The sequence below is a fragment of the Miscanthus floridulus genome, chromosome 1, assembly GCF_019320115.1.
Source record: "Miscanthus floridulus cultivar M001 chromosome 1, ASM1932011v1, whole genome shotgun sequence".
Taxonomy (NCBI): Eukaryota; Viridiplantae; Streptophyta; class Magnoliopsida; order Poales; family Poaceae; genus Miscanthus; species Miscanthus floridulus.
In genome coordinates this window covers 39,425,331-39,452,927 of record NC_089580.1, presented here as the reverse complement: position 1 = coordinate 39,452,927, position 27,597 = coordinate 39,425,331, and the positions used below count along the sequence as shown (strand labels likewise).

At 47.8% G+C, this 27,597-nt stretch overlaps 5 protein-coding genes and 1 non-coding gene across 8 annotated transcripts; 1 reads left to right on the top strand and 5 right to left on the bottom strand.

Moving 5' to 3' along the window:
* Window positions 1-65: 65 nt before the first annotated feature.
* Window positions 66-1,384, top strand: LOC136455114 (uncharacterized). The gene has a single exon (XM_066455270.1). The coding sequence runs from the start codon at window positions 332-334 to the stop codon at window positions 1,382-1,384; it is 1,053 nt and encodes a 350-aa protein (XP_066311367.1). The 5' UTR covers window positions 66-331.
* LOC136489883 (phenylacetaldehyde reductase-like) lies at window positions 1,111-4,228 on the bottom strand. 3 transcript variants are annotated; one of them, XM_066486475.1, is made up of 8 exons: window positions 4,055-4,228; window positions 3,714-3,880; window positions 3,459-3,637; window positions 3,180-3,368; window positions 2,788-2,950; window positions 2,087-2,273; window positions 1,810-1,972; window positions 1,111-1,249 (listed from the first exon to the last, which is right to left on the bottom strand). In XM_066486475.1, the coding sequence occupies exons 1-7, from the start codon at window positions 4,087-4,089 to the stop codon at window positions 1,822-1,824; spliced, it is 1,071 nt and encodes a 356-aa protein (XP_066342572.1). In that variant the 5' UTR covers window positions 4,090-4,228; the 3' UTR covers window positions 1,111-1,249; window positions 1,810-1,821. The 3 variants fall into 3 exon arrangements, with proteins under 3 accessions (XP_066342572.1, XP_066342623.1, XP_066342515.1); XM_066486526.1 differs by having other exon boundaries at window positions 1,136-1,252; XM_066486418.1 differs by lacking the exon at window positions 1,111-1,249 and having other exon boundaries at window positions 1,599-1,972.
* Window positions 4,229-7,094, bottom strand: LOC136490081 (cinnamoyl-CoA reductase CAD2-like). Its single transcript, XM_066486595.1, has 6 exons — window positions 6,821-7,094; window positions 6,543-6,721; window positions 6,289-6,477; window positions 5,603-5,765; window positions 4,705-4,891; window positions 4,229-4,585 (listed from the first exon to the last, which is right to left on the bottom strand). The coding sequence occupies exons 1-6, from the start codon at window positions 6,948-6,950 to the stop codon at window positions 4,441-4,443; spliced, it is 993 nt and encodes a 330-aa protein (XP_066342692.1). The 5' UTR covers window positions 6,951-7,094; the 3' UTR covers window positions 4,229-4,440.
* A 111-nt stretch (window positions 7,095-7,205) lies between these two features.
* Window positions 7,206-13,538, bottom strand: LOC136489796 (uncharacterized). The gene is made up of 11 exons (XM_066486362.1): window positions 13,348-13,538; window positions 12,636-12,720; window positions 12,051-12,350; window positions 10,426-10,584; window positions 9,837-9,977; window positions 9,664-9,720; window positions 8,880-9,018; window positions 8,686-8,790; window positions 8,350-8,570; window positions 7,749-7,790; window positions 7,206-7,634 (listed from the first exon to the last, which is right to left on the bottom strand). The coding sequence occupies exons 1-11, from the start codon at window positions 13,464-13,466 to the stop codon at window positions 7,455-7,457; spliced, it is 1,548 nt and encodes a 515-aa protein (XP_066342459.1). The 5' UTR covers window positions 13,467-13,538; the 3' UTR covers window positions 7,206-7,454.
* Window positions 13,539-15,179: 1,641 nt separating this feature from the next.
* Window positions 15,180-15,339, bottom strand: LOC136511268 (U1 spliceosomal RNA). Its single transcript, XR_010772672.1, has one exon. It is a non-coding gene; the product is annotated as a U1 spliceosomal RNA (small nuclear RNA).
* Window positions 15,340-15,904: 565 nt separating this feature from the next.
* On the bottom strand, window positions 15,905-19,984 carry LOC136479937 (protein FLX-like 1). The gene is made up of 4 exons (XM_066477639.1): window positions 19,291-19,984; window positions 17,616-17,788; window positions 16,810-16,919; window positions 15,905-16,347 (listed from the first exon to the last, which is right to left on the bottom strand). The coding sequence occupies exons 1-4, from the start codon at window positions 19,884-19,886 to the stop codon at window positions 16,255-16,257; spliced, it is 972 nt and encodes a 323-aa protein (XP_066333736.1). The 5' UTR covers window positions 19,887-19,984; the 3' UTR covers window positions 15,905-16,254.
* Between the last annotated feature and the right edge of the window lie 7,613 nt (window positions 19,985-27,597).

The window sequence follows — 27,597 nt, the reverse complement described above, 5'->3', positions numbered from 1 at the left end:
CATTATAAATAAACTATCGTCCTGTTCGTTTGGCTTATAAGCCGACAATACCTTCAGTCATGGCTTATCAGCCAAGCGAACAGGGCATATATTTGGAGGGGTTTGATGTATGGATTTTGATTACCTGAGTGAAATCACTCAGATTTCTAATGCCACAAATTCATGTGATCCATTACATGAATTTTACTCCCAAGGCCGTGAATCGGATGGATAGAATGTGTTACTACTATAGTGGATCGATGCGTCGGAAGGGCTTGGGACTGGCCGGCTGGCCCGGAACCAACTGGGCTGGGCGATGCATCTGTGACCTGTGAGCGACCCAGAAGCCCAGATGATGACGTCGACGTGGGGGGACGGATTTTTGGACGGTCGATCGAGAAGGCTCCGATCTGCGCAAACGCAATCCAGGATAGCATGGCGAAGGAGGGATCCAAAAGAGCTGCTGGTCTATGCTCTCAGTGGCGTCGGCGGCGGCGGGGAGCAACCACGACTACGGACGCTGTTATCTGAGGGGCTGGACGGAGAAATCAGCGGCGAGCCCCTCTATCTGGACGGCACGATTTACCTCCTCCACGTCGACAAGGCAGTGATCTTGGCTTTCGACGTCGACGACGAGACGGTCACCGCCATCGATTTGCCAGGCGAGAGAGACGAACACGGCTGCAAAATAATGTCCACGACGCTCTTGTTGATCTCCGGCCGTCCATATGTGGACACGCAGGATAGCCAAGGCAGAGCGCTGTGGCTGCTCACGGTGGAGCACCAGTGGGAGTGGAAGTGCGTCATCGGCGACAAGGCGTCTAGTGACAACAACCGCCTTGATCCCTACTCAATCACCGGCGTTTGGAACTGCGGCAGCGTGTTATTCATGTACTTGCGCAACAAAGAATACGGCGACAAAGACTGCAAGCCCTGCATGTACTGTACCACAACCAAGAAGACGATCGAGGTAAACCTGCCGCGCAAACTGACGCCGCCGGAGGAGTGGGAGTACGCGTTGTGTTGGGGTTACAAGCCGACGCTCGTGATTCCAGGGAGCATTGTCGTCGGCGACGGCGAGGCCATCATCAGTCAAGATGAAGAGGAGCCCCGAGCCCGGACCGCGGATATAATGGCTGCCCTGTTACCGCTCAATGAGCGAGACAGGAGGAAAGGGCAGGCAACGCTCCACACCGTGTGCTTCATGGAGTTCTTGGTCCGCATCATGCAGAAGCTGCCAGAGAACATGAACGAAGTAGCCGAAATGCCACTGCTGAAACCAAAAGATTCAGGGAAGGAACTTTACTATTCAGATTCAGATCCCGATTTGGATTCAGATTCAGAATTTGAGGCTAGATACATGAGCTACTTCCGTAAAACCAGATGGATGATGATTATGTATTGAAATAAACTGTAAGTCTACGAGCTGAAAGCCTGAAACAACTAGGTCCTCTTATTTCACCTACAAGTTACAACCATAAAATCACTTCTCTCAGAGGAGAAAGAGCTCTGTTAGCATGGCCTATTCAGATTCAGGTTCAGGTTCAGGTTCAGATCTCGAACATAGACTCGTAGTTACAACTAGTCTATTTGAGTTTTTTTAGTAACCAACCTTCGCATGTGTGACTCCTTGAAAATTTTATTCATGTTCGCGATTTCACTTTCCAAAATTTGCTACTACTCAGGATTGAAATTTGATTGGCATCTTCGAGATTTCTCGGTGTCTGAGCTTGATTGAAACTTAGTTTCACATTGTAAACAGTGCCTTATTTTCTAGTGACATCTATCGAAACCATACTAGCAACTTAGCAAGGTTCAGGAGGACATTACAATAACCGACGGCTACGAAATGTAGCCTCTGCTCTTGAGGCTCTCCACGGCATCCCTGATGATCTTCTCCAGGTGCCTGAACTGCAGCCCTAGCGCAACGAGCTTCTTCGACGCTACCTCCGCTTCTGCTCTCACAAGCCCAGGCTGGGTATCCTTGGGGAACCTGCCACAAAGCAACACCACAAGTTTCAATTCCAATAGAGGAGAGGCAAGCATTCCCAGATGTTTTCATGCAGTTTTCATCGCGAAAAAAAGGGGTTTTGAAAATGTGGCTTACTTGGGCACTTTGTAGCTGGGGTAGAGCTCGGTGAGTTTGGCCGCGAAGTCGCTCAAGTGATTGATGGACTCAGCGCAGATGTGCCTCCCGGAAGCTGATGGGTTCTCGAACACCAGGAGATGGGCCAAGGCAACGTCTTCCACATGGACTGCCCCCATCCATATGTCCTTGTACTCCTCTGTGCAACCTGCATGTCCAAAATGATGTGCTTCACTGTTTTCTTCATCTCATTGTAATGGCACGGCATAATGAGCAAGCAAGAATAACAATGCTTCTGCATACTGCATGGGGATTGAAAGCCAGCAAATCAAGTGGCAAACAAGAGGATTGGTTGGTTTCTGCAAGTGCATGCATCGTTTGGGAACCATATATTGATTCAAATTGAACCGGTAATGTAGACATTATCAAAAACTACAACAGCTCATATTTTGTACTGTTTGGATGTGCTTCTTCATCCAATGAACGGCATAATGAGCAAACAAGAAGAATATTCTCAACACTGCATATAATTTGAAACTTGCATGAAGTGGCAAAAAAAAACAAGAAATAATTGTTTGGTTTTTGCAAGTGCATGAATCATTTGGAGACCATATATATTGATTTAAACTGGAACCACTAAGGTAGCCATGATCGGATACTCCAACTCAAATTTCATATTTGGAACGAAATTTAGAATTCCAAACTATGGCCTGAAGCTTTACCTTGAAGGAGGCGTAGAAGGACGGACATGCTAGAATTGATGGTTGGTGGGATTATCGGGCCCAGGACAGGCATTGGATTAATCACAACCACATCCAGCCCGTTTTCCTCTGCAAACTTCCACGCTGCCTTCTCTGCCAGCGTCTTGGAAACAGGGTACCAAACCTATGCACAAACACAAGCAAAGAGAAGCTGAGATCGCAGCGAGCGAAGCTACTGATGAAACCGAAGTTTTGCAGAGGTTGCATCTTGCACGCGTCCTGGAAATCCTGCAAACCTTCTCCAGTTTCTGTGTTCACCGAGTTTCCCAGGCTGATCGTGCCATCATTCATGGCGCCATGGTACCTGGAGACGCTGCAATAGGTAGGCAGTACTGCAGTAGGCTCAGGCTCACCCCGTTTTTCTCGCAGTAGTCGATGTCGGTCCAGCAGCGCTCGTCGCGGACCTCGCCGGCGGGCCACCCGGGGCTGGGCATGATGGCCGAGCTGGACGAGGTGACCACCACCCGCCGCACGCTCCCGGCCTCCTTGGCGGCGCGCAGCACGTTCAGCGTCCCTTCCACCGCCGGCACTATCAGTTGCTTCTGCAACCAGCCACGCATAAACGGAACAGCAGGTCAGCCTGGGGTAGAGCGAGCCGATGGAAGAGGAGAGGACAGCCACGGGGCACACACCTGGGGGTCGCTGACGGCGTCGACGATGCAGGGCGAGGCGAGGTGGAAGACGCCCGAGCAGCCCCGCGCGGCGTCCATCAGCGCGGCTCCGTCGAGGAGGTCGCCACGGAAGATGCGTAGGCGGCCCTCGCCGGCGCCGGCGGCCAGGGCGAGCAGGTGCTCCGTCTCCGCCCTGTCATCTGCGCCGCCCAAATAGTAACTATAAGGAACATAATCAGCGTCTGTGTACGTGTCGCGTGAGCAACTGGTACTGACCGGGGTTGAGGACGCCGGCGTGGACGTTGTAGCCGCGGCCGAGGAGGAGGCGGACGAGGGTGGAGCCGATGAAGCCGCTGGCGCCGGTGACCAGCACTGTCTCCCCCGCCATCTCTCGCGTCCTTTCCCTGAGCTGACTAGCTGGCTGAGCTGGGTGTCGAGTCAATCTTATGAAAACAGCGATGCTATTTTTTTGTTAGGAGAGAAAAATATTATATCACGAATAAGCAGCTCAAGCGTACAGCACGCTACGTGACACTGGGATTTTTGTGGATGCGTGTTTAGCACCAGCTTCGGACACCTCTTTTGGATTATCCACAACAGTCACAGCGATTGCGTACCGTAGCACGCATTGTGCAACTGCAGACGACGGCATTATACTGAGCTTTCTGCAGACTGCAGGCCAAAGAAAAGGAGCAGCAAATGGAGTGGCCAAGTACAGTTCACGTCGACTATCAGAACGTTCAGTGTGCGTGTCTAGGCTTCAACTTCGACACGGATCCAATCCAATTCGGTACCTGAAACTTCATAATTAAGAACTGAAAAACCGAGTTAGCTCGGTTTTCTTTTTCAGATTGCACAGTTCCAACGCTATCTTATTATTATCATCATCATCTGGTGACATCATTATTACTACTAGTTACAAGCCACGCTAGCAACTTAAGCAAAGGTCCATGACGGCCTCACATCACAAGCACTGCCCATCCTGCCATCCATCCATCAGGATTCAGGAGATGTGGCCTCGGCACTTGAGGCTCTCCACGGCGTCCCTGATGATCTTCTCCATGGGGGTGACCTGAAGCCCCAGCGCAATGAGCTTCTTGGAGCCCACCTCCTCTCTCACCAGCCCAGGCTGGGTGTCCTTGGGGAGCCTGCAGGTAAAGCAACACAGCACAAGGCTCACTATATTGGCTCAAGCGCACACCCAGAGCCAGAGACCTAAATTTCAGTCTGATTTTCTTGGTGAAAAAAAATGTGTGGTTTCGCGTACTTGGGCACTTTGTAGTTGGGGTAGAGCTCGGCGACTTTGGCCGCGAAGTCACTCCAGTGACAGATGGACTGGACGCACATGTGCCTCCCAGACGCCGATGGGTTCTCGAACACCAGGATATGCGCCATGGCAACGTCTTCCACGTGCACTGGCCCCATGAAGAAATCGGCATACCCCTCTGCGCAGCCTGCACGGTAAGAAACTTATAATAATGAGCAAGAAATAACAGTATTACTCCGTAATTCTGAACATTGCATACATGTATGCCTTGTATTTGTTACCACATTGCCAAAGCAATGCATGGTCATTAATGAACTGAAACTGCTGATGCGTGAACTGAGTCTCGGAGAGACATTTGGCCATACAGAATATGAAGTAGAAAAATAAAAGGAAAGGTTCAGAGCTGAGGTAACAACGACCCTAGCTAATAGCACTCCTACTTATCTTTTTTTGCGAGTTAAGAGATAGCTTTATTAGCTAGACACCAGAGTTAATACAATCGGCTTTGAGGGAGGCCCGAGCACACGCAGATGCTTGTCCCCACCATGCCGCAGAATGTTTAGTGCGCCTAGCTAAACTAGCTACAGAATTTGCTACCTGATTACAATCTCTCTTTACTTGGGATACTTTGAAGTCCCCTACGAGTCTGGACAGAGCTCTGGCCTCCATCCCGTGTATTAACTTATCATGATGAAATGTTCAATGTATTAACTTGAAGAGGCTCATCAGAACAAACAAGGCATGATAAGTTAACAGTTACACTAATTTTAAAATGGACGGATAACAAAATTCAAATTCTCCCGCCTTAGCGAGACGAAATAGGTTGCTGAACTGTTCTCTGTATCTTGGGAGACTTATTTTAGGACAGAGGTATAGAGGGAGTATGCAATATGCTCACCTTCAAGGAGGCGACAAAACATGGCCATGCTAGCGTTGATGGCTGGTGGAATCATGGGGCCCAGCACTGTTCCCGGGTTAACCACAACCACATCCAGACCCTTCTCCTCTGCAAACTTCCACGCTGCCTTCTCTGCCAGTGTCTTCGAAGCAGGGTACCAAACCTACACGCAGAAGCAAATGGAGCCTGAGATACTAACAGCCAATAAATTGCTGATGGAACTGAAGCTCTGCAGAGGTTGCATTGCATTGCATCCTGGAATTTCTGCAGAGGTTTCCATGCATGATCTACGCTAGGAATAGGATGCGATTATACTATGTTTTCCAAAGTTCAGAGTTGCCTACAAATGGAACAACGACACGGTGGCCAAGCATCCACCCAGACAACACAGACGAGCATCTAGCAAACAGCAGCAAAGCATCCAACAAATGGAACAACGCCACATTTTCTTTTGTTGCAGGCTCAGTTTGGAAGGTTGTTGGTTGATGGTTGGTGTTGAGAGCGGTCGTTGTTTCTTTCTTTCTCACTCTTTTGCCTTTTTTTTCTTTTCTTTTCTTTTCTTCATTTAGTGCGGCAATCCGTGGATTGCCTCGTGTTTGGTTGCTACCCTCTCAATGAAATACGTGCTAGTTGGCGCGATTGCCAAAAAAAAAAAAAGTTCAGATTTCGCTGGGAAGCTCGCTCACCCCGTTCTTCTCGCAGTAGTCGATGTCGGTCCAGCAACGCTCGTCGCGGACCTCGCCGGCGGGCCACCCGGGGCTGGGCACGATGGCCGAGATGGACGAGGTGATCACTACCCGCCGCACTCCGCCGGCGTCCTTGGCCGCGCGCAGCACGTTCAGCGTCCCTTCTACCGCGGGCACCATCAGCTGGTTCTGCAACGGCGAACGGAGCAGGTTGGCGACGGGGAAACTGGCACTACGGCGCGGCACGCATATACCTGGGGGTCCTTGACGGGGTCGACGGTGCAGGGTGACGCGAGGTGGAAGACGCCCGAGCACCCCCGCGCCGCGTCGAGCAGCGCGGCGCCGTCCAGGAGGTCGCAGCGGAAGAAGCCGAGGCTGCCGTCGCCGGCGCCGGCGGCGAGCGCGAGGAGGTGGTCCGTCTCCGCCCTGTCATCTGCATACCACCGCGCACTCGATAAGCTCCGCGTCGCAGGCATCATGGTGACGCTGTCCGGAGAGGAAAGCCGGAGAGTGCGGTGCTAGTGCTACTGACCGGGGTTGAGGACGCCGGCGCGGACGTTGTAGCCACGGCCGAGGAGGCCGCGGACGAGGGTCGAGCCGATGAAGCCGCTGGCGCCGGTGACCAGCACCGTCTCCCCCTTGCCTTCTTCCCCGCTTGCCATCTCGCCGTCCGTCCTTCCTCTGAGCTGAGCTGAGGTAGTGAGGTCTCGTCGAGAGTGAGTGTGACCGTGGAGCGGCTACGGATCTCTAGGGATGCGGTTGGTACTACCCGCCTCTCGAAGTCTCTTTTGGATTTTTCCACTGAAAAATCACTCGCAGCCTCACAGGCTCGCACACTCATAACAGCCTTGCACACTTGTAGCAGAGTAGTAAATGGCACAGTACAGCTGTCATTACAACGGAAGCTATCAAGCTACAGTGACATGACCGCGACGGCAAAAGCCACGCGTGCCTCGACGACATGCATTTCTTTCTGCGCGGAAGGGAGTGAAACAGAATTTATGAGGCGTCTGGCCCTGGATAAATTGAACTGGCGCCTCCTGTCCTACACATTCGACTCGCCCGTACAAAAACACCGCAGGCTAGTGCATCGGTTAGCCTGGTTCCTCGATCGTGCTCGCAGACGGTGAGATGTGGCGCCGTGGCAGTTGCTATGATAGTGTGGCCTACAGCTCGGTCGTGACGCCTTCAGCGCCCACGGCGCGGTACCCTCTCTGCGAGAAGAGTCCTAGGAAGAAACTGGACACTCTGGAGGGGAACGAGGCGGCCTCCTTGCTTGCCGCCGGGGATTTGATCTTGCATATCATGTTGTAGTCGTGCTTCAGGTGCGGTTTCACAATCTTCTCCTGTAGGCACAGACAAGGGTGATAAGAACCCATTTGTTTGAAATGACTGGCTGTGATACTTAAAACAGGAGAGGCGTCTTTCAAAAAGAAATGCAGAGGCCATGCTGTGTTTACCTTGAATTCCTCGAATGGACAGAAATCTTTGTTGCCGCACCCCTGCAAACATATGGTCCAACTTAGCAACGATGCATTAGGGTATTTAATGTTTATGTTTACAGAGGACACGACTCTGTATCTTACAATGCACTAAGCTTGATATATGCAAGCAAAAAAGTTTACTTATAAACAACAACAGAGCCTTTTAGTCCCAAGAAAGTTGGGTTAGGCCAAGCCATCTACTTCTACAAATGAAACATAGGAAGCATTTCCAAGAGTTATTTGAGATTGTGTTTGCCCATCCCTCTGTCCAAGTATCAAAAGCCCAAAAATATTTATTTGTCAGCAGCTGTACCTCACACAGACACAAAGTTCAAATTGCATTGACAGAAGGTATAAACAAGAAATATCTGCAGTATATAAATCAATATTCATCGTGTTAACTGTTAACATCTTTTAGGTTGAGATTATTTAATTGTTTGACTTCACAAGATACCTCTCAGTCCCAAAATTTAGGGGAGTAAAAGAGGGGTTAACAAATTTAGTTATCTCCTGGTAGCAAGGTGGAACAAATAGATGAAGAAAACACAAATACTAGAAGGGAAGTTATAAGTCTTACAGGCATTGAGACTGGGGCTTCGTTGTGTAGAACTTGAATGAAGTATGAATTATTTTGGTCTCCAGAGATTGTGCTGCCATCCGAAATTTTGCTTGGGCATTGGTATAAAACCAGCATGTTGTTACCAGCAAAAGGCGCAACAACACTGCCTTTCCAGTTTCTTCCCTGCGGCGGCAAAGGGGGTAGGTCCAGCGCTTCCTCCCTCTGTATCTTCTCAAAGTCTAGGCAGTCAAAAGTTCATATATATTAGATGTGTTAAATGAGGCATCAATCATCAATATATAGTTCAGAGGAAGAATTTCATGAACAGGACTAAGAGAAGAGGTGGAAACATACCTGGACCTTCAAGAAAAAGACCGAGAAGGCAGCTAAAAGGAACAACAGTTTCTGCATGTGCAAATCGGAGCCTTGCCTTTTCATACGTACCATCAGGGAGGTTCTCTACAATATCAAGGATTATGTAGCTATCTTGCCAAGAAGCACATACTCAAGATCAGAATTAGTTTGCTGAAATCATGGAATACAGCTACCTTCTCTAGCTATGATTGCTTCTTCCATTGACTGGACAACATCCTTGAGCAAAGGCAGTCCCATCCTATAGTTAATTGACTCACCATAGCCTTTTAGAACAAAACCCTCCAAATCATCTGTCCACTCTAGAAAACGAACCTGAACAGAACATTTTTTTACATTAACTTAAAAAAAAAGCCAGGTCAAAAGCATTAAGAAAATGAGTTACTTAAAAGTATGTAAACACGAGTCAGAAAGCACAATAACAGATTGCTTAAGAAAGAACGCTAAACCTAAGGTGCCTGTCAGGAACTTATCATATGTTCTGTTAAGACACATTTTTTTATGTAGCATTCTCGAATTTTCGATCAGAATTGGATCCAGTAGAGTTTTCTCTCAACCAACCAAACAATTAGTGGAACAACGAATTCCAGTTGAGGAATGACCGAATGAGAATATTTCAGTGTCTACCAAATGGGGAGGTTTAATTGCATGGATAGCTTGAGCAGCATAAACTGCTTGACTAAGTACTTTGAACGAACCAAATAACTCACCAATATACAACTATTAAAAACATGTAAAGATCATCTATACTTTCCAAAGCATAATAACCAACACCACCTCATGAAGATGACACAATATTTGAAAATGCAGTAAACTTTACAAAATTGAAAATTCAAGGCCTAATATCTGTGCAGCATTTCTGTCCACCAAGCACAAAAAGGAAAAAGTTGCCATTACAGATAGATAAACAAGAATTTGAACCATGAAGCATGGTGCAATAGATGTCCAGAGATAACCTACCTCAGCTTCATTGAAAAGCCCACAAGCTTGATTGGTTATATTCAACAAAGATGCTTCCTGCATTTAAAACATTCAAAGGTTATTTACATCTAACTCTAGAGCCTAGCAGGTAGGTATCTTCGGAAGCATATGGCAGAAATCATCTGTTCCCTTTTCCATGTTTCACTCTTTACCTGCTTACAAAGAAACCAGAGGGAAGAAACATCCTGAGTTGTAAATTTTAGGTGATAACGATTGGCAAGTGCAGCTGTGACATGGTCTAGAATTGGCGCCTTTTGCTTCTCTACATCAGGCTCCTTCCTTTTCCTGTATGCCTGGAAATGGTCCCAAGTTAATGTTCCTTATCCAACAATATGTAGCTTACTATACCCATAGAATTAACTTCCATGTCAAAAAAAAAGGAGAAACACATGAAGATGAGTGCATAGCCCTTCTAAAACAGAAAGGGGGGAAAAGCTGGTGAGGGCAACCTAATAAGCTGTAAAGGTGAAACAGAAGCATGGATGCATTGTATGAAACAGATAACGTAAGTAGTGCATATATAAGGAATGAAATTGCTTAGTAACTACTAAATAGCACAACATCGTAGCACCATTTGGTATTGCTACCATCAATTTATCTTCTGTTACCGATATTCTACAAGGCTTGATCCGAGTAGGATACTTCAAATATCAAGAAAAATTCAAGTCGCATTAGCACATCTGCCAACGTTTTTTTTTCCTTATTCTTCCTCAAAAATGTTACTGCTACCATAAATATTACCTTGTATGTCTCACAGCTGTCAAAGAATCTCAGACAAATATCACTTGCGCGACTCTCACTCAGAACAGAAAAGGCACGGTTCTTCCCTTGTCCAAGCTTTCCTTTCCCAGAAAGTAGTCCCAAACCAAATGCCACTGCACTAGCTGATGCTCGAGGAACCTGTATTTTGAAACACAGTTAATCTGCTGAAAGAGTAGAAATCAGCAACATTTGATGACCATAGTTGTGTGTCTGCATCATTTTGGAACAATTTTGCTGGTTCACCTATTCTCCTGAGTAATCAGTTTAGACTGTGTAAATTATTAATATTTCCACAATAGGACCCTTCCATAAAAAACAACAGTGGAAAAAATGGCAGTATGACAATCCAAATGTTTTTATTGACTTGGAGAAGGCTTATGATAAAATACAAGGAATGTTATGTGGTGGGCTTTGGACAAACATAAAGTACCAACGAAGTACGTCGGGCTCATTAAGGACATGTACAACAATGTTGTGACTAGTGTTCGAACAAGTGATGGAGACACAGATGACTTCCCGATTAGGATAGGACTACATTAAGGGTCAGCTTTGAGCCCTTATCTGTTTGCCTTAGTGATGGATGAGGTCACAAGGGACATACAAGGGGACATCCCTTGGTGTATGCTTTTTCGCAGACGATGTAGTGCTAGTTGATGAAAGTCGGACAGGAGTGAATCAGAAACTGGAGTTATGGCGGGAGACTTGAGTCCAAAGGTTTTAGACTCAGTAGAACTAAAACTGAGTATATGAGATGTGACTTCGGCACTACTACTCGGGAGAAGGAAGATATTAGTTTGGAAGGTCAAAGTAGTGCCTAGGAAGGATATCTTTAGATATTTAGCATCAATGCTACAGAGAGACGGGGGTATTGATGAAAATGTTAGCCATAGAATCAAAGCAGGGTGGATGAAGTGGCGCCAAGCATCTGGTGTCCTATGTGACAAAAGGGTACCACAGAAGCTAAAAGGCAAGTTTTATAGGACGGCGATTAGACCTGCTATGTTGTATGGTGCAGAATATTGGCCTACGAAAAGACGACATGTTCAACAGATAAGTGTCGCGGAAATGCGTATGTTGTGTTGGATTTGCGGTCATACAAGAAGGGATCGAGTTCGGAATGATGATATACGTGATAGATTAGGGGTAGCACCAATTGAAGAAAAGCTTGTCCAACACCGGTTAAGATGGTTTGGACATGTCCAACGGAGACCTCCAGAGGCACCGGTGCGTAGTGGAATCCTAAGCCAGGATAGTAACGTGAAGTGAGGTAGAGGAAGACCGAAATTGACTTGGGTAGAGGCAATAAAAGGAGACTTGAAAGGATGGAATATACCCAAAGACTTAGCCTTAGATAGGAGTGCTTGGAAAACAGCTATTCATGTGGCTGAACCTTGATTGCTTCTGTTGGGTTTCAACTCTAGCCTACCCCAACTTGTTTGGGACTTAAAGACTTTGTGGTTGTGGTTGTATGACAATCCAAATGTGACATACTAGTAAGTGCTATTTACCTTTCTTGTGAGAATGAAAAGAGGGCTCGTGATATATGGTAATATTAGATGCGAGAATATACACAAGCAAATTAAAGAAGCTATGTTGAAGCTGACCTGAGTTGCTCTTATTGAATATACATCAGGGTGATATTCGTCGTCTAGTAGATCTTGAAACCTCTCCCTCACTCTGGTAGCTAAATTGTACAGCTCCTCTTCCCCTTCACTAATCAGCTCACCACCTTTAGTCCTACCCTTCCAACGTGATTCCCAGCCTTTAATCCAGGATGGAATTTTCTTCAGAGAATCACTATCAAGGCCCTGATTTGCCTCTTTCATGAGGGCTTCCAGTCGAACTGCCAATCTATCCAGCTCCTTGATTCGCTTCTTGGTAGGAGCGCGAGTCCCATGTCTTGCCTAGTAAGAGTAACAGATAATATCAGGTTACCACCTAAATATGCAATCCTTTCTGTGAGCTATATCATTTATTCGTAATTAACTTAAAATATAAGTAGTTTGTCCATTACACATTAGGATTTTTCTAGACTCAAAAAAGAGCTTAGCGCCATATAGCCATACTATCAAAAAAATAGTTACGTTATTTCCCTCAAAACAAACCGAACCAACATGAAGTCATGAACATGTATGAATGCACTAGGAATGGGTGGCCACAAACAGCATAATTTACAGAAGCAAACTTACCACTAGATTGAGGTGAATGACACGGCACCCATCTGGGACTGATGGCATGGAGATGACACTACTGGACTCTCTGGCCACATCATACCTGGACATCACCAGGGGATTAGAGCATTTCGTTCAGGTTAGAAAATTGAGAGCAGAGATCAATTCTCGGATTCAAGTGATAGTATCATTCAGATCACGCATTTGCTGATAATGATCTCTAGATAGGAAACCTCTGTTCCTAATACCTGTAAAACTCACTCTGTTCCTACAAATCACCATAAGATCACAAGTAATACTACATTTTTAAATCATTGTACTGTACCACCTAGATATAGTCATGAACACTAAAATTCAGGTGTACAAGTTACGACAGATCCATTATCTTACTACATAGAACTGAAATGTTTGTGTTTACAGTTAGACAGACAACCATGTCCCATCATCAGAAATTTAGCTCAATCGAGAGAGAGAGCGAGTAGTAGCGTCAGCCCGAAGCAACGCTGCGGATAGTTCGGGGCCGGCGAACCGTAGAGGTGGCAGTTCATCAGTCCTCCCCAACCCCGGCAGGACTCAAAACCCCCCAAAAATCCCTATGCCCTAGGCCCAGTCGCACCAGTAACGCGAAGGGAACACATAACATCCGAATCACACTACCGCGGCACGCCACTAACCGACAGCAGAGAACGAGTTCAGATCAGCGGGCAGAGAGCCTCGAGCGGCAGCACACCTGGTGACGGTGGAGAGGTGGCGGCGGACGTCGAACTCGTCCGCCCTAAGGAGGGGAGCGGCGGCGAGGAGCGCGGCAACGAGGAGGAGCAGCGGCGCGCGCGGAGCAGCCATGCCCATGGCGAATTCGATTTGCCTTCTCGACTCGGTGCCTCCCTACCCTTTCCTGGTGAGAAGAAGCGCGGTTGGGTTTGGGTTGGGTTGGGTTGGGTTCGAGTCGTTCGATGGTATGGACGGCGACCGGGCCGGTTATGTTTAGGTGGGCCGGCGGCGGGCGCGCGGACGTGACACGTTCCCCCGGGCATCTGGATGCTCGGATCGTGTGTGGCAGTCGCGCTGGACGGCTGCGATGCAGCGGAGGATGGCGTGTTGTGGATTTAAAATGTACTCTCACGCGGCTGAACTGTTGTACTTTTTTTTTTTTTTTTGTCTCTCTCATCTTAAGTGCAGCTGTAGAATCTGTTCGGTTGAACTGTTGTACTTCTAAGTTCGAAGTTAAGGCCCTGTTTAGATTCCAAAATTTTTCGACCCAAAGTGTCACATCGAATCTTGTGACACATGCATGGAGTACTAAATGTAGACGAAAAACAAAACTAATTGCACAGTTGGGTTAGAAATCGCGAGACGAAACTTTCGAACCTAATTAGTCCATAATTAGACACTAATTGCCAAATACAAACGAAAGTGCTACAGTAACCAAACCCCAAAAAATTTGCCAACTAAACGCGCCCTAAGTCAATCAGAGTGTCAAGTTAATTAATATAAAAAACATTACAATTTACATTAACCATTGAACGTATTTCACATATCTATTCGAATTGAATACATAAATGTTGGTACTATTCTCTATAAAATTTATTGAATCCAACAATTTTTGACTTTGTCCAAACTATAAAAGTACATTCTTCTAAGAACAAAGGAACAAAGGGAGTAAGAGAACTCGTTATGTCAAGATTCCCATGATCTTACTCATATTTTTGTGTTCCGTGTGCCGACAAGTCTTTTGAAAGGAGGGGAAACTTAAGCACATTTGTCTCTTCAAAAAAAAGTCAAGCATCTTTGCGATCAAGTTAATATCGACTATCAATTTTGTGCATTACACCCATGGCCTAAAAACAAATCGACTCAAATTACTATAGCACTCATCAGAAGTAAATACAGACTAACTAGTTCATATAGTTAGTTCTGGTCCCTTTCTCCTCGTCCTCGGCAACCTCGTTGGCCAATCCCCCTTTATGTTTTCAAATTTTCAGAGATATCATCCGTTCAGATAATCTAAGGGGAACACCAAATGTATTATTAAGGTGCAACAATAAAGACTTCAGACTTTCAGAAAAACAATAAAGACTTCGATGTTGTCATTGTGTAAATCATTTTGTTCTCTTGTACTCGAACGCCTTTTTTTTTTTTGAATGGGACCGTTCCTCTTATAACTATGCTAAAACAAAAAACGGAAACAGTTCTCATAAGTTAAACACAGTTGTGAAATACTTTTTTTTGGGATAATCCTCCATTTTTTGGGTAGTCCGCAAATAATTTAACACCAACGGTGGAAAAAGTCCGTTGGTGTTAAATTATTTGCGGACTACCCCAAAAACAAGGATCTAAAAGAAAAAAAAATCCGTTGTGGGCTACCGAGACATAACTTGGGGTAGGGTAGCCCACGACCACGAGAACTCAGCGGATCTCGGCCAGAACTTTTTCCACGAGAACATAAAATTGCAAGAACAAGGATCTAAAAGAAAAAAAAAACTCACGAAACTATAATATGAACCTATTAAAAGAACACTACTCCTCTGTACGAAAGGACCAAAATTCTATTCATTTGATTTGGCGGGGGCCGCGCGAACGCGTACCCCCTCTACCACAAATTATGACGTCCACTCTCCCACTTGGGGAGATGGTAAGCCAGCGCACCCTCAAGTGCAATGAGGGCCACTGGCCTAGGCCACGAGCCTTCGTGATCGCCCGTCGACCCCGTCCAGGTAAGTATGGAGCAACGTCGCACGGGGCGCTCGTCTTATAGAGCGAGCTCGGGGCGCGTCTGCCTTCCGCTGGCGAGGTGGTGCTAAACGCTCGGACCGAACGAACGCGTTCTGCGCTCTGCCGCTGAGTTCTCGTGGTCGTGGGCTACCGAGACATGGTGAAGCATGTGGGCCTTTAAAGTTCTGGCCGAGATCCGTTTCGAAAGAAAGAGGCCCGGACCGAGACGAAACAGCTAGACCGCGGGCCGCAATGGATCGGTTAGGCGTGAAATTAGTTTTCGAGCCTTAGAAGCTTTGTTTTTTTTTATTCTTTCTTGCAGCTACATGCTCTCGTGCTATATAGAGAAAAGAACTCCTAAAAACAGAGGCAAAGCAATTGCAGATGCTGGCACTCTACTTTTAGAATCATCTGCAAGAGAATGGTTTAACACCAGACTGAAGCGAAGAGGTGTATGATTATTTCTTCATTCTGAGCATAAATGCATAACAGACAGATAATATGGCCTTCTCAGCAAAATTTCAAGTCTCACAGTAAACCGCCGAACAGCAGCAAAGCTTAGATCTTGGCGAGCATATAGATGATCGCATTTGCATGCATAAATTAACGGCAACCAGCTTCATTTATATGTACACAAATGGCTAGAGGCATCACCGTCCCTGAATAACACCACCAATTTGCATAACTAACTGACGAATCATCAGGGTAGTACATGGAGAAGGGAGAAAGATTTTTGCTCCAAAATTCGACCCATAGATTTTGGAACAAATTAGCCAGCAAAGAAAAAAACATTAACATGAGGACTTCCAGCACTTCAATGCAATGGATTTCTCTAACATGCTTAATTTGGTGGATTCTGCGACTATCCTTTTACAATGAGATGAGATGAGATGGCAGGCAAGTCAAAGCTATCTTGTGCTGGCAGTCATCTTTGAACATTGGTGTGCTGGCTCTCGTATTGTCCATAGGAAACAGGTTGACTCATGTAATGAGAATTGGCGCCGGTGTGCATGTGTGCCTGTAATTTAGAACACAGATATGTCAACATCAGATTCAGGCTGAGCTGCTTGTTGTCTTGTGCAGTACTTATTTTAAAGATGATTTTAAAAGGCAATTAAAAATTGTAAATAAAAATCTGACTCTTTTTGGCAAAAAAATATTAACGTCAAAAGCTCGGTTGTTCCATTATCTGAAACACAATGGCACCTACGTTTAGGAAGAAGGGATGTTCAGCTTATTCAGAATGGGAAGCAACATACTAGAAGAGAAGAAAGAAGAGATGAAGGGTTGATCATTAATCATGCAAAATAAATAACTGAAGTTCAAATAACAGAAATAAGAAATTAATTCTGGAATCATATTTTTTATTTTCATTAGTGTGACTCAATAGACTACAACTTTTAGATGCATCCAAGAACAATTGCTGTAGTCAAATTAAAAGCAAATAAGAGAACAATCATAAAGCAAGTAATAAACAAACCTGATTAGTGCTATAAGCATCAGGATAAGCCTGTGCAGTATATGTCGCATCAGGATTGCCATACATTCCAGTATATGTTGGCTCAGAATTGCCATAAGCCGCAGCATACCCTGAGATAGGATTACACAAAAATAAAAAAGAATAGTAGTTCAGAACAATTACACAAGAAAGTTAATGCAATTGAAGTTAGACCTAGCTCCAACTAAATAATCCAGGCTAAGAGAAGGTGGGAGCTAAATGGATGGCTTCTTCACCTGGTTTCTTAATATGCTAAAGCTGCCCTATTTAAAGACGCCAGAAGATGTAGGGATTATCTTCTGAACAGAACCCAAGGCCCACTCAAGCAACCACCTCTCATATAATATAGTAGCCTGGTGCTACTATTACCAAACGGTTTCTTTGATTCCTACGTGAACCTAGTCCGCCCACCCTTCTTCACCATTGTTCCCAAGAGCTAGCATTTTAGATGACCTAGTAAGCTCAAGGGACAAATGGCTCTATATTTAGTGTCATGTCGGGCTTTCAAATACACTTACAAGTTTCTACAGCACTTCAGGATATTAAAATTATCCGAAAGCTTTTTTGGAGCTATAAAGAACAGGATAAACTCATTGGAATTTGTACAGATTTCACAAAACTAGCTGCAACCACAAAGATGATCTAAGCTGCTGAAAGCAATTAGTTTTGTGTTTAACAGCCTGCAATGAATGATGGTCATTATGCTAACTGCCTAAGCCATTCTCCCAAAATACATAAATTCTACTTAAAGGAAAGTGACAATATACTCAGCAGATTCGGTATGGTACCAGAGTGACCAACAGCTGCTGCTGGGTTGACAGCGGTGACCCCTTTTTCAGCATTTGCAAGCTCTCCTCGAAGCCTCTCAATCTCACTAGCCACAGCAATCATATTTTTCTCCATTGCTTTACTTTGTTCGAGGTTATCAGAGTGTGCCTTCTTTTCGAAATCAACCGCAGAGCTGTCATATTATGGAAAGACAGTCAGGGACAAAACAACACATCCACTCTATTGAATTATGGACATGGATTTGTCATTTGGGGCAAACTACTTAAAAAGATTTAAGGGCACAAATCCTCAGTTTGAGAGTTTGTTGTGGGACTAGTTGAGAATCTAGGTAAAGGACGCCCGGTGCATTTCAGTGAAAAATATTTCTGAGCAGAAGGACTAGAGTGGTTTAGGTGGATTAGTGGATGCAGTGGCAGATCAATGGACTAGTACAAATGAGCTAATAAGCTATTTTTTATAACATGCAGCCACGCCATGCTTCATTCTTGGTTGAATTTTGCTTATTGTGCACAGTCTGGAGCCCAAACATTTTGTATTTGCATATAAATAATTTGGCTCCAACCAATTAGTTTTTTTGCCAGATGCAGGTATTATTTATATATATATATATATATATATATATATATATATATATATATATATATATATATATATATATATATATATATATATATATATATATATATATATCAGGTTTATGCCAACTATGAGCTAGCATGTCTGGCAAAAATGTTCAAGCAGGAGTAAATGCAAAACCTATAACTGACTTGACATTTCCCCACATATTTTAATACTACAGGCCTATTAGGTTCAATACTTGGCCAAAACAAGCTACACTCCTTATGGCCTCTGGAAACATTGAAGCATAAAATGCGTGGTGGAATGGCCTGCATGTAGACCTCACATTTTTCCCCAACAAAGAGAAGAATCATGTTCTATTCACCCAAAATGTGATACAGCCTTAGTAGATGTGAGTAGCACAAAAAATTAATTATCTACTATGCATCTCAATCTCAATAACCAGTCCAAAGCTTAAATCACAACTCGTAACAGAATCAGATTACACTGATTAGATGCATATGCACATGTTATTAGTTATAACCAGTGTGTAACGGGATGCTACTGCTGCAAATCTACTTGACGTATCATTCTATCCAAAATGCATTAGCTCAGAAGTCAGAAAATGCAATCACGGAAACACTAACAGACTGTCAACTCATACACACATAAAAAGGCTTTAGGAAACAAGGTTAACCAATAGAATGGCATCTAAAAGGCTACCCTTCAAAGTCACCTCGCAAGGCATTGTCAGTCTGTTGTAAGCATACCCTGTGAAATTGGCATGGTGACAGTGTAAAGGCTTCCTTGGACAAAGCAGCTTGCTTAAGGAGCAACAAATGCTTAGTTTTCTTTTACATGCAACAGCTCGCTGAAGCAGATTTGTTACCAGGTTCGAAGAGCAGCTGTGCAACACTATACTAATCATTCTACACAAGGTGTGGCATGCTCTTGTATATTTACAAACTTCACAAGCTAACCATCAAAGCGCATGACTGTTTTAAATAATCTATATGTCAATACAAGCGGGGAGAGCTCCTAAGGTAGAAAAATCATGAAATCGCATGTTAGCAGTGGACATTAAACGTAAGTGATTAAATGAAGCAACAGCAATACCTGCCCTTCTGGATCTCCCGGCGCATGGTTTCAATCTGGGCACGGACGGAATCAGTCTTACTCGCCTCAGCCTTCTTGTGCGCGAGCTTCTCCCGTAGGCCCTGGAGCCGGTTGACGAGGTCGGTGCGCACCGCGGCGAGCACCTGGACGTCGGCGTGGACCTGGTCGACCTCCGCGCGCGCGGCGGCGACGGCCCGCGCCTCGGCCTCGATGTGCGCCGCCTGGTCGGCGAGGGCGCGCACCTCGCCCTCCCGCTCGGCGCGCGCCCTGGTGGCGGCGACGGAGACCGCCCGGAGCTCGTGCTGCGCCGCGATGAGCTGCTGCTGGAGCGCGACGTGGGTGGCAGCGAACCGCTGGTTGTCGACGAGGAGCTCCTGGATGTCCTGGTCCCGGGCGACGAGGCGCTCCTCGATGAGTGCAAAGGCGGGGTGCGTGGCGGAGGCGCTCGAAGGGGCGGCGAGCGGGTGCTGCGCGAGGATGGCCTCGTCTCGCGAGGGCGCGGGGACGGCGGCCGCCGCGGGACCTGGCGCCCGGCCGAGGAGTGGCGGATTGGGATCGTGAAGCTTGATGACGTGGGGCCCGCGCCGGGCGGCCATCGCAGGTGGCAGAGGCGGCTGCCGTCGCCGCGCTGGGGATTGGGTGGATTGGTTGCTCGCCACGGCGAGGGCAGCAGAGACGAGAGGGGAAAGGGTAAAAAGGGGAAGTCGAGTCGAGGACGGACAGTAACTGTCGACGCTGCTCTGTCTTTTGGGCTTAGTCGGCCGAATTCGCTGATGCATATGGCCCAGGAGAGCCCATACGCTGCGATGCAACTATGGTTGTTCTTTTTTAAATGGAAATGAATCCCATTACTCATTTGGTGCACAATCAGCATCCACAAGTAACTGAATACAATCAGGGAGTGGATTCATTATAGGATTCTCATCTTCCCTACACTCACAACCCAAAGCAGCAAGAGCATGAGCCACCCTATTACATCATCTAAAAACAGCACACATTTGGAAGAAAGAAAAGTTGAGCCGGGCTAAGTCTTGAATCTCCTTTATCAAATTTCTAGTTGGGGGACAAGTTCCACTGATTTGAGGTTACTGCTTGCTGCACTAGGAGGGAATCAGTTTCAATCACAACTCTGCTAATGCCTAGATCGATTGCGGCTTGAATTCCTTGCATACTCGCCACCACTTCAGCTTGAAAGGCATCCAGCAGATGGGGCAAGTGACCCCGGCCAGCGCTGATCACATTCCCCGCCCATCCTCCCGCACTGTTCACCGTCCAAAAAGAGGCATCACAATTAATTTTAACAATCCCCTCAGCGGGTTTTCGCCAGATTTTCAGCGTTCTCAATTCTCTCTCGCCTCCCTTTTTCATCAGGTTTATAACCTCAGCAGCATAGCAGAGAACTGACCTCACAGTAATAGGAATTGCACGTCGAATCCCCTCTTCTCTAATATTGTTCCTTTCATCCCACCAGGAGCACAAGCTGATCGACACCTTGCATTGATCTTCCTTCTCCAGTCCCAGAATGAATCGGACTGCTTCACTTGCAGAGCCAAATGTCGCTAGCTGCTCGTGATATTTTTCCAAGCCCAGCTCCAGCCAAAAATTGCTTTACTACTGGACATTTGAAAAAGAGGTGGCCTCCATCTTCAAAACTTCCGTTACACATGACGCACCGAGTCTTGACATTCATCCCCCATTTAAAAGGGGTGGCAGCCGGTCTACATGACTGGAGCACCAACGTCCTGGGTGACCTGCAAAAGGGTTTGAAGAAGGCGAAAGAGGAGCTTGAGAAGTACAGGAGAAGTAGCATCTCTTGGGAGTCGGTGGAGAAGGAAGTTATCCTATGTTTCAAAGTTGATAGGATAGAGGAGCAAATTGATGTTTACTGGAAACAAAGAGCCCATGCAAACTGGTTGTCGAAGGGAGATAGAAATACATCTTTTTTCACCAATGTTGCAAGGAGAGACGAAGGATGAATAGAATATGAAATCTTAGAAAAGATGATGGGGGTTGGGTGAAAAGTGAAGTAGATTGATAAACCCATATCAAAAAAATCTTTTGGACCCCTCAACTTTCGAGGTTGTCTAATTTACCCTTAGTCTATAAAACCATTTTTTGATGCACGCAACTTTGAAAAGCATTTTTTTTGCACTCTAGGTGGTTTTGATTATTGTTTTAAGACATGAAGACACGTTACCCATCCTATATGGCGCTACGTTAGCTTAGAGGAGGTAAATCTTAGTAAAAATGTTTGTTTAGGGATAAATTGGACTCCAAGAATTTCAAATGCAACGACATTGCATTCACGTTGCATTTAAGAGGGGTGTTAAGTATAATAGTCAGGGGCATTAGAGTAATCTCCTAATCTAGTGTTTGCCTCTTGTGTCTCTATGAACTCTATATATAGCTCCTTTGGGCCTCAATAGTATAATTCAATTCAGTCTCCCTTATTCCTAACACTGAAGACGCTTGAACTCTTTCCTTTGACGGGTCATTGCCTCCTCAGAGATGCACAAATTAAGAGTAGACTTCATATTTTTCGTTAAATAAAGTCTACATCACAATCATCCATGCCTCCACTAAAGCAAATTAAATAGTTGATGATAGGATAGAGAAATTCCTAGGTCACAAAACAGGAATGTTCAAACAAAATATATCCGGTAAAGCTTTATATGAATTCTTTGTTATAAATAATAAGCACACATTTTTAAATAAGTTTAGGAGGCAAACAAGCATTATAGTACTTGGAAAGAATAATTATTCTTGGCAAGATAACTGCACTCATAACGCAAGATGACCGTTGAGAAGCACGGGATAGAACATGCAACGTACAGTAAGCGCAAATACCATACAAAATTGCTAGAGCATGCAATTAGTTAATGGTTCTGGTTGTACAGAACACAATTGAGTATTCAGTACAGCGATCACATCAGTACACCCAAAGCGACAGCTGAACATCCTTCCCAACACATGCAACGATCACATCCAGTACATCTATTACAGACCAAATAATAATCCTACATTTATGCATTCCTTCTGCAAAGTCTCTGGACATTCTGCAATAACGTCTCAGGCTCCAACCCGAGGCACCTCCTCAAATATCACCTCTCGAAGATGCTTCAACAATGGAGGCTGGCTCGCCCTCATGGCGCTCTTGGGCCGACGAGGCCGAGGACGAGCTCCTGTCGCCGGAATCCCTGGGAGCGGGGTATCCAGGCCGTTTCTCGGAGGACTTCTTCGGCTGTGGTCGCGGGGAGCGAATCTCCTTCACTGACTCGGAGGATTACTCCAACTCTGAGCCGCCCTCACCGCCGACGGCTGGCAAAGGCATGGCGGTTGCGGAGCCGGCTGGGCAACGTCGTCGTGCGCGTCGTCGTCGTCGTAAGCGGCAGGGGCAGGGGGACTTCATGGCTGCTGCTCGTCGGTCTCATCCCCAGCTTGACCCGGCTCCGCCTCCAGCCTGCCACCAACGGCGTCGTACCCCCACGGCGCACCCTGCTCGTCCTCTGGAGGTACCGGACGCGGACGGCTTCTTCCGGGTGCGCAGTCGCCGCCGTTGGCGTCGTCGATCACTGCCCAAGCCGGCTAGGCCTGTTCCGCCAGCGTTGGTTGGCCTATGCTTCAACTGCTTGGCGAGCTCACATGTAAAGGCAGAGTGCACCTTCCCGGCGAGGTGCTTCAATTGCTGGTGTGTGGGGCATCGCGCCGTCGCATGCCCGCTCCCTGCGCGACATGCGGGCTCTAAGCGCGAGCGCACTCCGCCGCGGTCGCCATGGGGTACAAGGGTCTCCCGGCGGAGGTCCGGGGGCTGGCGGACTCGGCGCGCCGACAACGACACGCCCTCGGCGCGGTCTGCCTCCACGGGAAGGTCGCCATCAGTTCCTCGCTGCTGCGCCCCTCCGACTCCGCCTCCTCCACCTCCCCCGCCTCCGCCGCCGCCGCCAGCCTCTGCTGCCGTCGTGGATACGGTGGGGGCAGACGTACTCCGGCGCCACACCGGGTTCGTCGTCGTCCCCCGCTCGGCGGAATTGCTGGCAGCCGAGGATGCGCTCGGGCTTGCGCTTGTCGCGGTGGTTGGCGGCACTCGGCCAACGGTGTCGACGGCCATGGTGGCCCGGTTCCTCTTTGGCCGCTACGGATTGACGGAAGAGGACGCAGAGGTTCGGCGCCATGATCCAGAGGACTTCGTTGTGCGGTTCAGGCGCCGCGATGACAGAGACCGCGTACTGGCAACGCCGCCGGGGGAGGGGCACCTTCCTCTCTTCTGGCGGCCATGGCGGAGGACGTCGTTGGCCAGTGCCGGATCATTCCCGTTTAGGGTGCTTGTGGGGATGAGGCGCGTCCCCCTGCATGCTCGGAACGCGGCCACGGCGCAGGCCATCCTCGGGCCCGCTTGTGCCGAGGTGGACGTTGTCCGACCTAGTGACGTTCCGGCGGATGACGACCGAGAATTCTTCGTCACGGCATGGTGTCTGCATCCAAGGTTCATCCCCGACGAGCAGGTCGTGTTCATCCCGGAGCCACGCATTCTCAGCCCCGTCGAGGCCGCTTTGACCGTGCTTCCGGGGCTGCGCTACCTCGTGCGGTTGCGCCTGGTTGCGTTTCAGGATTGGAGCGCGCCGTCGGCGTCGCCTGCGGACGATGCGCAGGACGGGGGTGATGCCGATGGAGATGACGGTCCTTGCGACGGCAACCGCAGCCGCGGGGCCAATGTCGGATACGAGGATGACTACTTCGGCGGCCGTGACAGCGACGACGATGGCTCCGCCGACAGCAACTTCAACCGCTTTCATCCCGGGTTTGACCGGCGTCGATGTCGTCTCTCGTCGCCGTCTTGCACGACCGCCGTGGAACGGCCGTCCGTTTTAGTCGGGGCGGTTCGTTGCCCGCTGGTCACTGCCAAGCAGGGACCCAGGCGCGCGGACGTTGCAACTGGTGGCCCGCGCGAGATTCCGGATGTCGCGTCGCCGCGTCAGCGAGTGCGTGCTGTCGCGTCGCCGCGCCCTCGACTGCGTGCTGTCGCGTCGCCGCGTCCTCGACTGCGGGCTGTCGCGTCGCCGCGTCCTCGAGTGCGTGCGCCTGCACGTCCGCGAGTGCGTGCTGTCGCGTCGCCGCGCCCTCGACTGCGTGCTGTCGCGTCGCCGCGTCCTCGACTGCGTGCTGTCGCTTCGCCGCGTCCTCGACTGCGTGCTGTCGCTTCGCCGCGTCCTCGACTGCGTGCGCCTGCACGTCCTCGGGAGCGGGCGCATGAGGACCCGTCGCTGTCGGACTCTACTCCAGATGCCGCTGACGTACCCACTTTGCAGCTGGCTTACACGCCACCAAAACCAGTTGCTGTAGCGGCAACTCAGGCCTCGGATGCCAAGGCCAACGGCCGGTTACTGGTGCCAATGAGCCCATCTCCCATGCTCAGGCGTGCGCCCCAGGGACCTGCAGCAGGCTTTGTGGGCCGCTTGCTCGCGGAAGACCCAGAGATACTCCTTGTGGGCGGTTGCACCCTGGAGTCACCCCGTACGGCGGCATCCGAGGACTGGTGGGCTCTTTGCATTGAGGCAGAGTTCGCAGGCCCAGCACGGTCGTCCAACTCAACGCTACGGGCGGACGTGTCCGCGAGTACACATATGCCTGTGCCTTCAATCAATCAGGTACAGACTGAGTTCGTCGGACCACCATCGACGGGTTGCGTAACAGACCGAGGTGGCTCCGAACCGGAGTGGACAACGCTGGCGCCTCATCGCGCGAGGACGCCGACCAGGCCTTCTGCACCGAATGCGGCATCTCCACCCAGGCCTCGGCAGACAGAGGCGGCATCGACGGCGGTGCCGGCGGCAACAGTGCCGGCGCCGGCTACACCGACGGAGATTTCAAGGCGCCTCCGGTCGCAGCTGTGCTCTGTCATCACAGAGCCTATCATTCTTGACCCCCCAAGACTACGTGCAACCAGGAAGAGCCGTGTGTTGGACATGGCGCTCTCACCGCCGCGCCGAAGCGGTAGACTTGCAGCCAAGAGCAAATGCAGGGCAACTAACCCAACGGTGCAGGCACAGAATGTGCTAATGGCCAAGTGGGGGGTGCAACCGCTGCAGCAGTCTTTGTCTGGAGAGGACGGTGCTTTTGACGAGTACTTGGCGATGTTCGGCGAACCCCTCTCAGAGTCCAAGCGGGAGGCGATCAACATGCTGTTCCCGGCCGGTTGTGCGATCAACGGCATCCAGCTTGCCGAGGGGGTCGAGCTTGAGGTCTAACCAACCTCTACAACTTTGTCGCCAAATGTTGGCAATGTCGAATGAAAACATGTTTGTCTCCTTCGCACTGGCTACCGTCACTGGCGGTTTGACCTCGCGACTACCTGGTCGCTTGAGGCTTTCTACGACGTCTCCCTCGCAGTGGCTACCTGGTCGGTGTCGTCACACTTCGCAGTGGCTACTTGGTCACTGGCGGTTTGACCTCGCGACTACCTGGTCGCTTGAGGCTTTCTACGACGTCTCCCTCGCAGTGGCTACCTGGTCACTAGTACGACGTCTCCTTCGCAGTGGCTACCTGGTCACTGGCGGTTTGACCTCGCGACTACCTGGTCGCTGGAGGCTCTGGAGCTCGTTGGCTCCTTCGCAGTGGCTACCTGGTCACTGGCGGCTCTACCTCGCGACTTCCTGGTTGCTTGAGGTTTGCCACCGCGGCTGGACCCTCCCGGTTGGCGACCATTGTGCGGATGTATCTCTTGTGGCAGGCATAGCTTAGTTTCTGGCTTTTTTTTCTCTTGTTTTCTTGCTGTGTTCGTCGTTGTCTTGGGTTCGCGTCGGTAATCTTGGGATTACTTGCGACTCCTCTGTGTCAACTATGTGTTGCTCCGTGGTTTGTAACCTGTGCTACGAGGGTTCTCTCGTAGCTGCGTCGTGTATTTGTTTGGATGTTCTCTGCTTCCTCTTAATGAAATACGTGCTACAGTGCACGTTCGAGAAAAAGATGCTTCAACTCTTCGTTCCGACAAGCCAATGCCTCCTCTGTCCTATCGGCGGACTCCTCCATCTTGTTGAGTATACAGTGATAAGTGCTCTGAGAATCACCAGTTACTCGTTTCTATGTCCAGGCTGAGCAGATACTTTACCTCCCTTAGCTCTGTAACGACAACTTTCACTACTTTCAGCACCTCCCATCCCAGCTCATAAAACATAAGCATGAAATTCTGGTCAGCTACATCTAGAACGTCGGCAGATCGGTCAGCTTATTACTTCTTAACGCCTAAAAAGAGGATAACAGTATCAAACTCCACAAGTGACAACAATTACACAAACAAAACAAACAATCCAAATGCAAACAGAAAGTACCTCCCCACAACACTGATTTGAACTTGTCAGAGAGATAAAGCCCCATAGATCCAACGTCAATCAAAATTGCAACGCCACAGATGTCGAGTACAATAGTTTTAAAGTTAAAAAAGTGAAACTATAAATTAATAAAGCAATTAAGTGTCTATATAAACACTAATCTACGTAGAGAAAATAATTCCCTCTGTATGCCAAATGATAAAGCTCGGGCAAAGCAGAACACAGGTAACGGTACATCCACCGCGAGATGTCACTGATTGTAGCCTTAGTGAGCTTAAATGCTTCACGATCAACAACTCTCCTCTTCTGAAAACATTAATAGTTCAACATGTAATGAATTCGTTATTAGTAGATAGGTTCTCAACGCATTAGAGAACGACCAGGGCATCCTTAAGCTACCAATATTTGGCTTGTGGGCCTTTTCTAATTCATATTAGGTGCCATCAACATGCCAATATAAGATTTATTTCATGCCCATTGTATCATGTCAGATTTGATCAAGCTAGCGGCCTTGCACTACCCAATCCTAAGATGTTGATGATCCAACCTATACAGTATTTTCCTTTATGCCAAGCCTAAATTGCATAGCTATAAAGAGAGCAACTTCGATAACATAAGAAGTAGACAACAATATATTGTTTGAGTATTAAAAACATAGTAGGATCATTTATCCCAAGCTTATATAAGAAGAAATTTTACTAGATATACATACATATACACTGCAAATATGTATGTCCGATCTTCCAGTAATTGCCTGAGAATGTTTGAGTTTTTTGGATGCATGAGATGAACAAGTTTGCTTCACTCCAACAGAATCCACAAATTTAATGCTGACTTGTGATTGATGATACTTGATGGCATTTCATTTGTTGACTGGCCAGCAGCAGCACTGGAGCATGGGAAAGTGTTGAGGCACCTTGCAGCCTGCATTAGGCTGTGTTTAGTTCGCGAATTTTAGGAATTTGGCTACTGTAGCACTTTC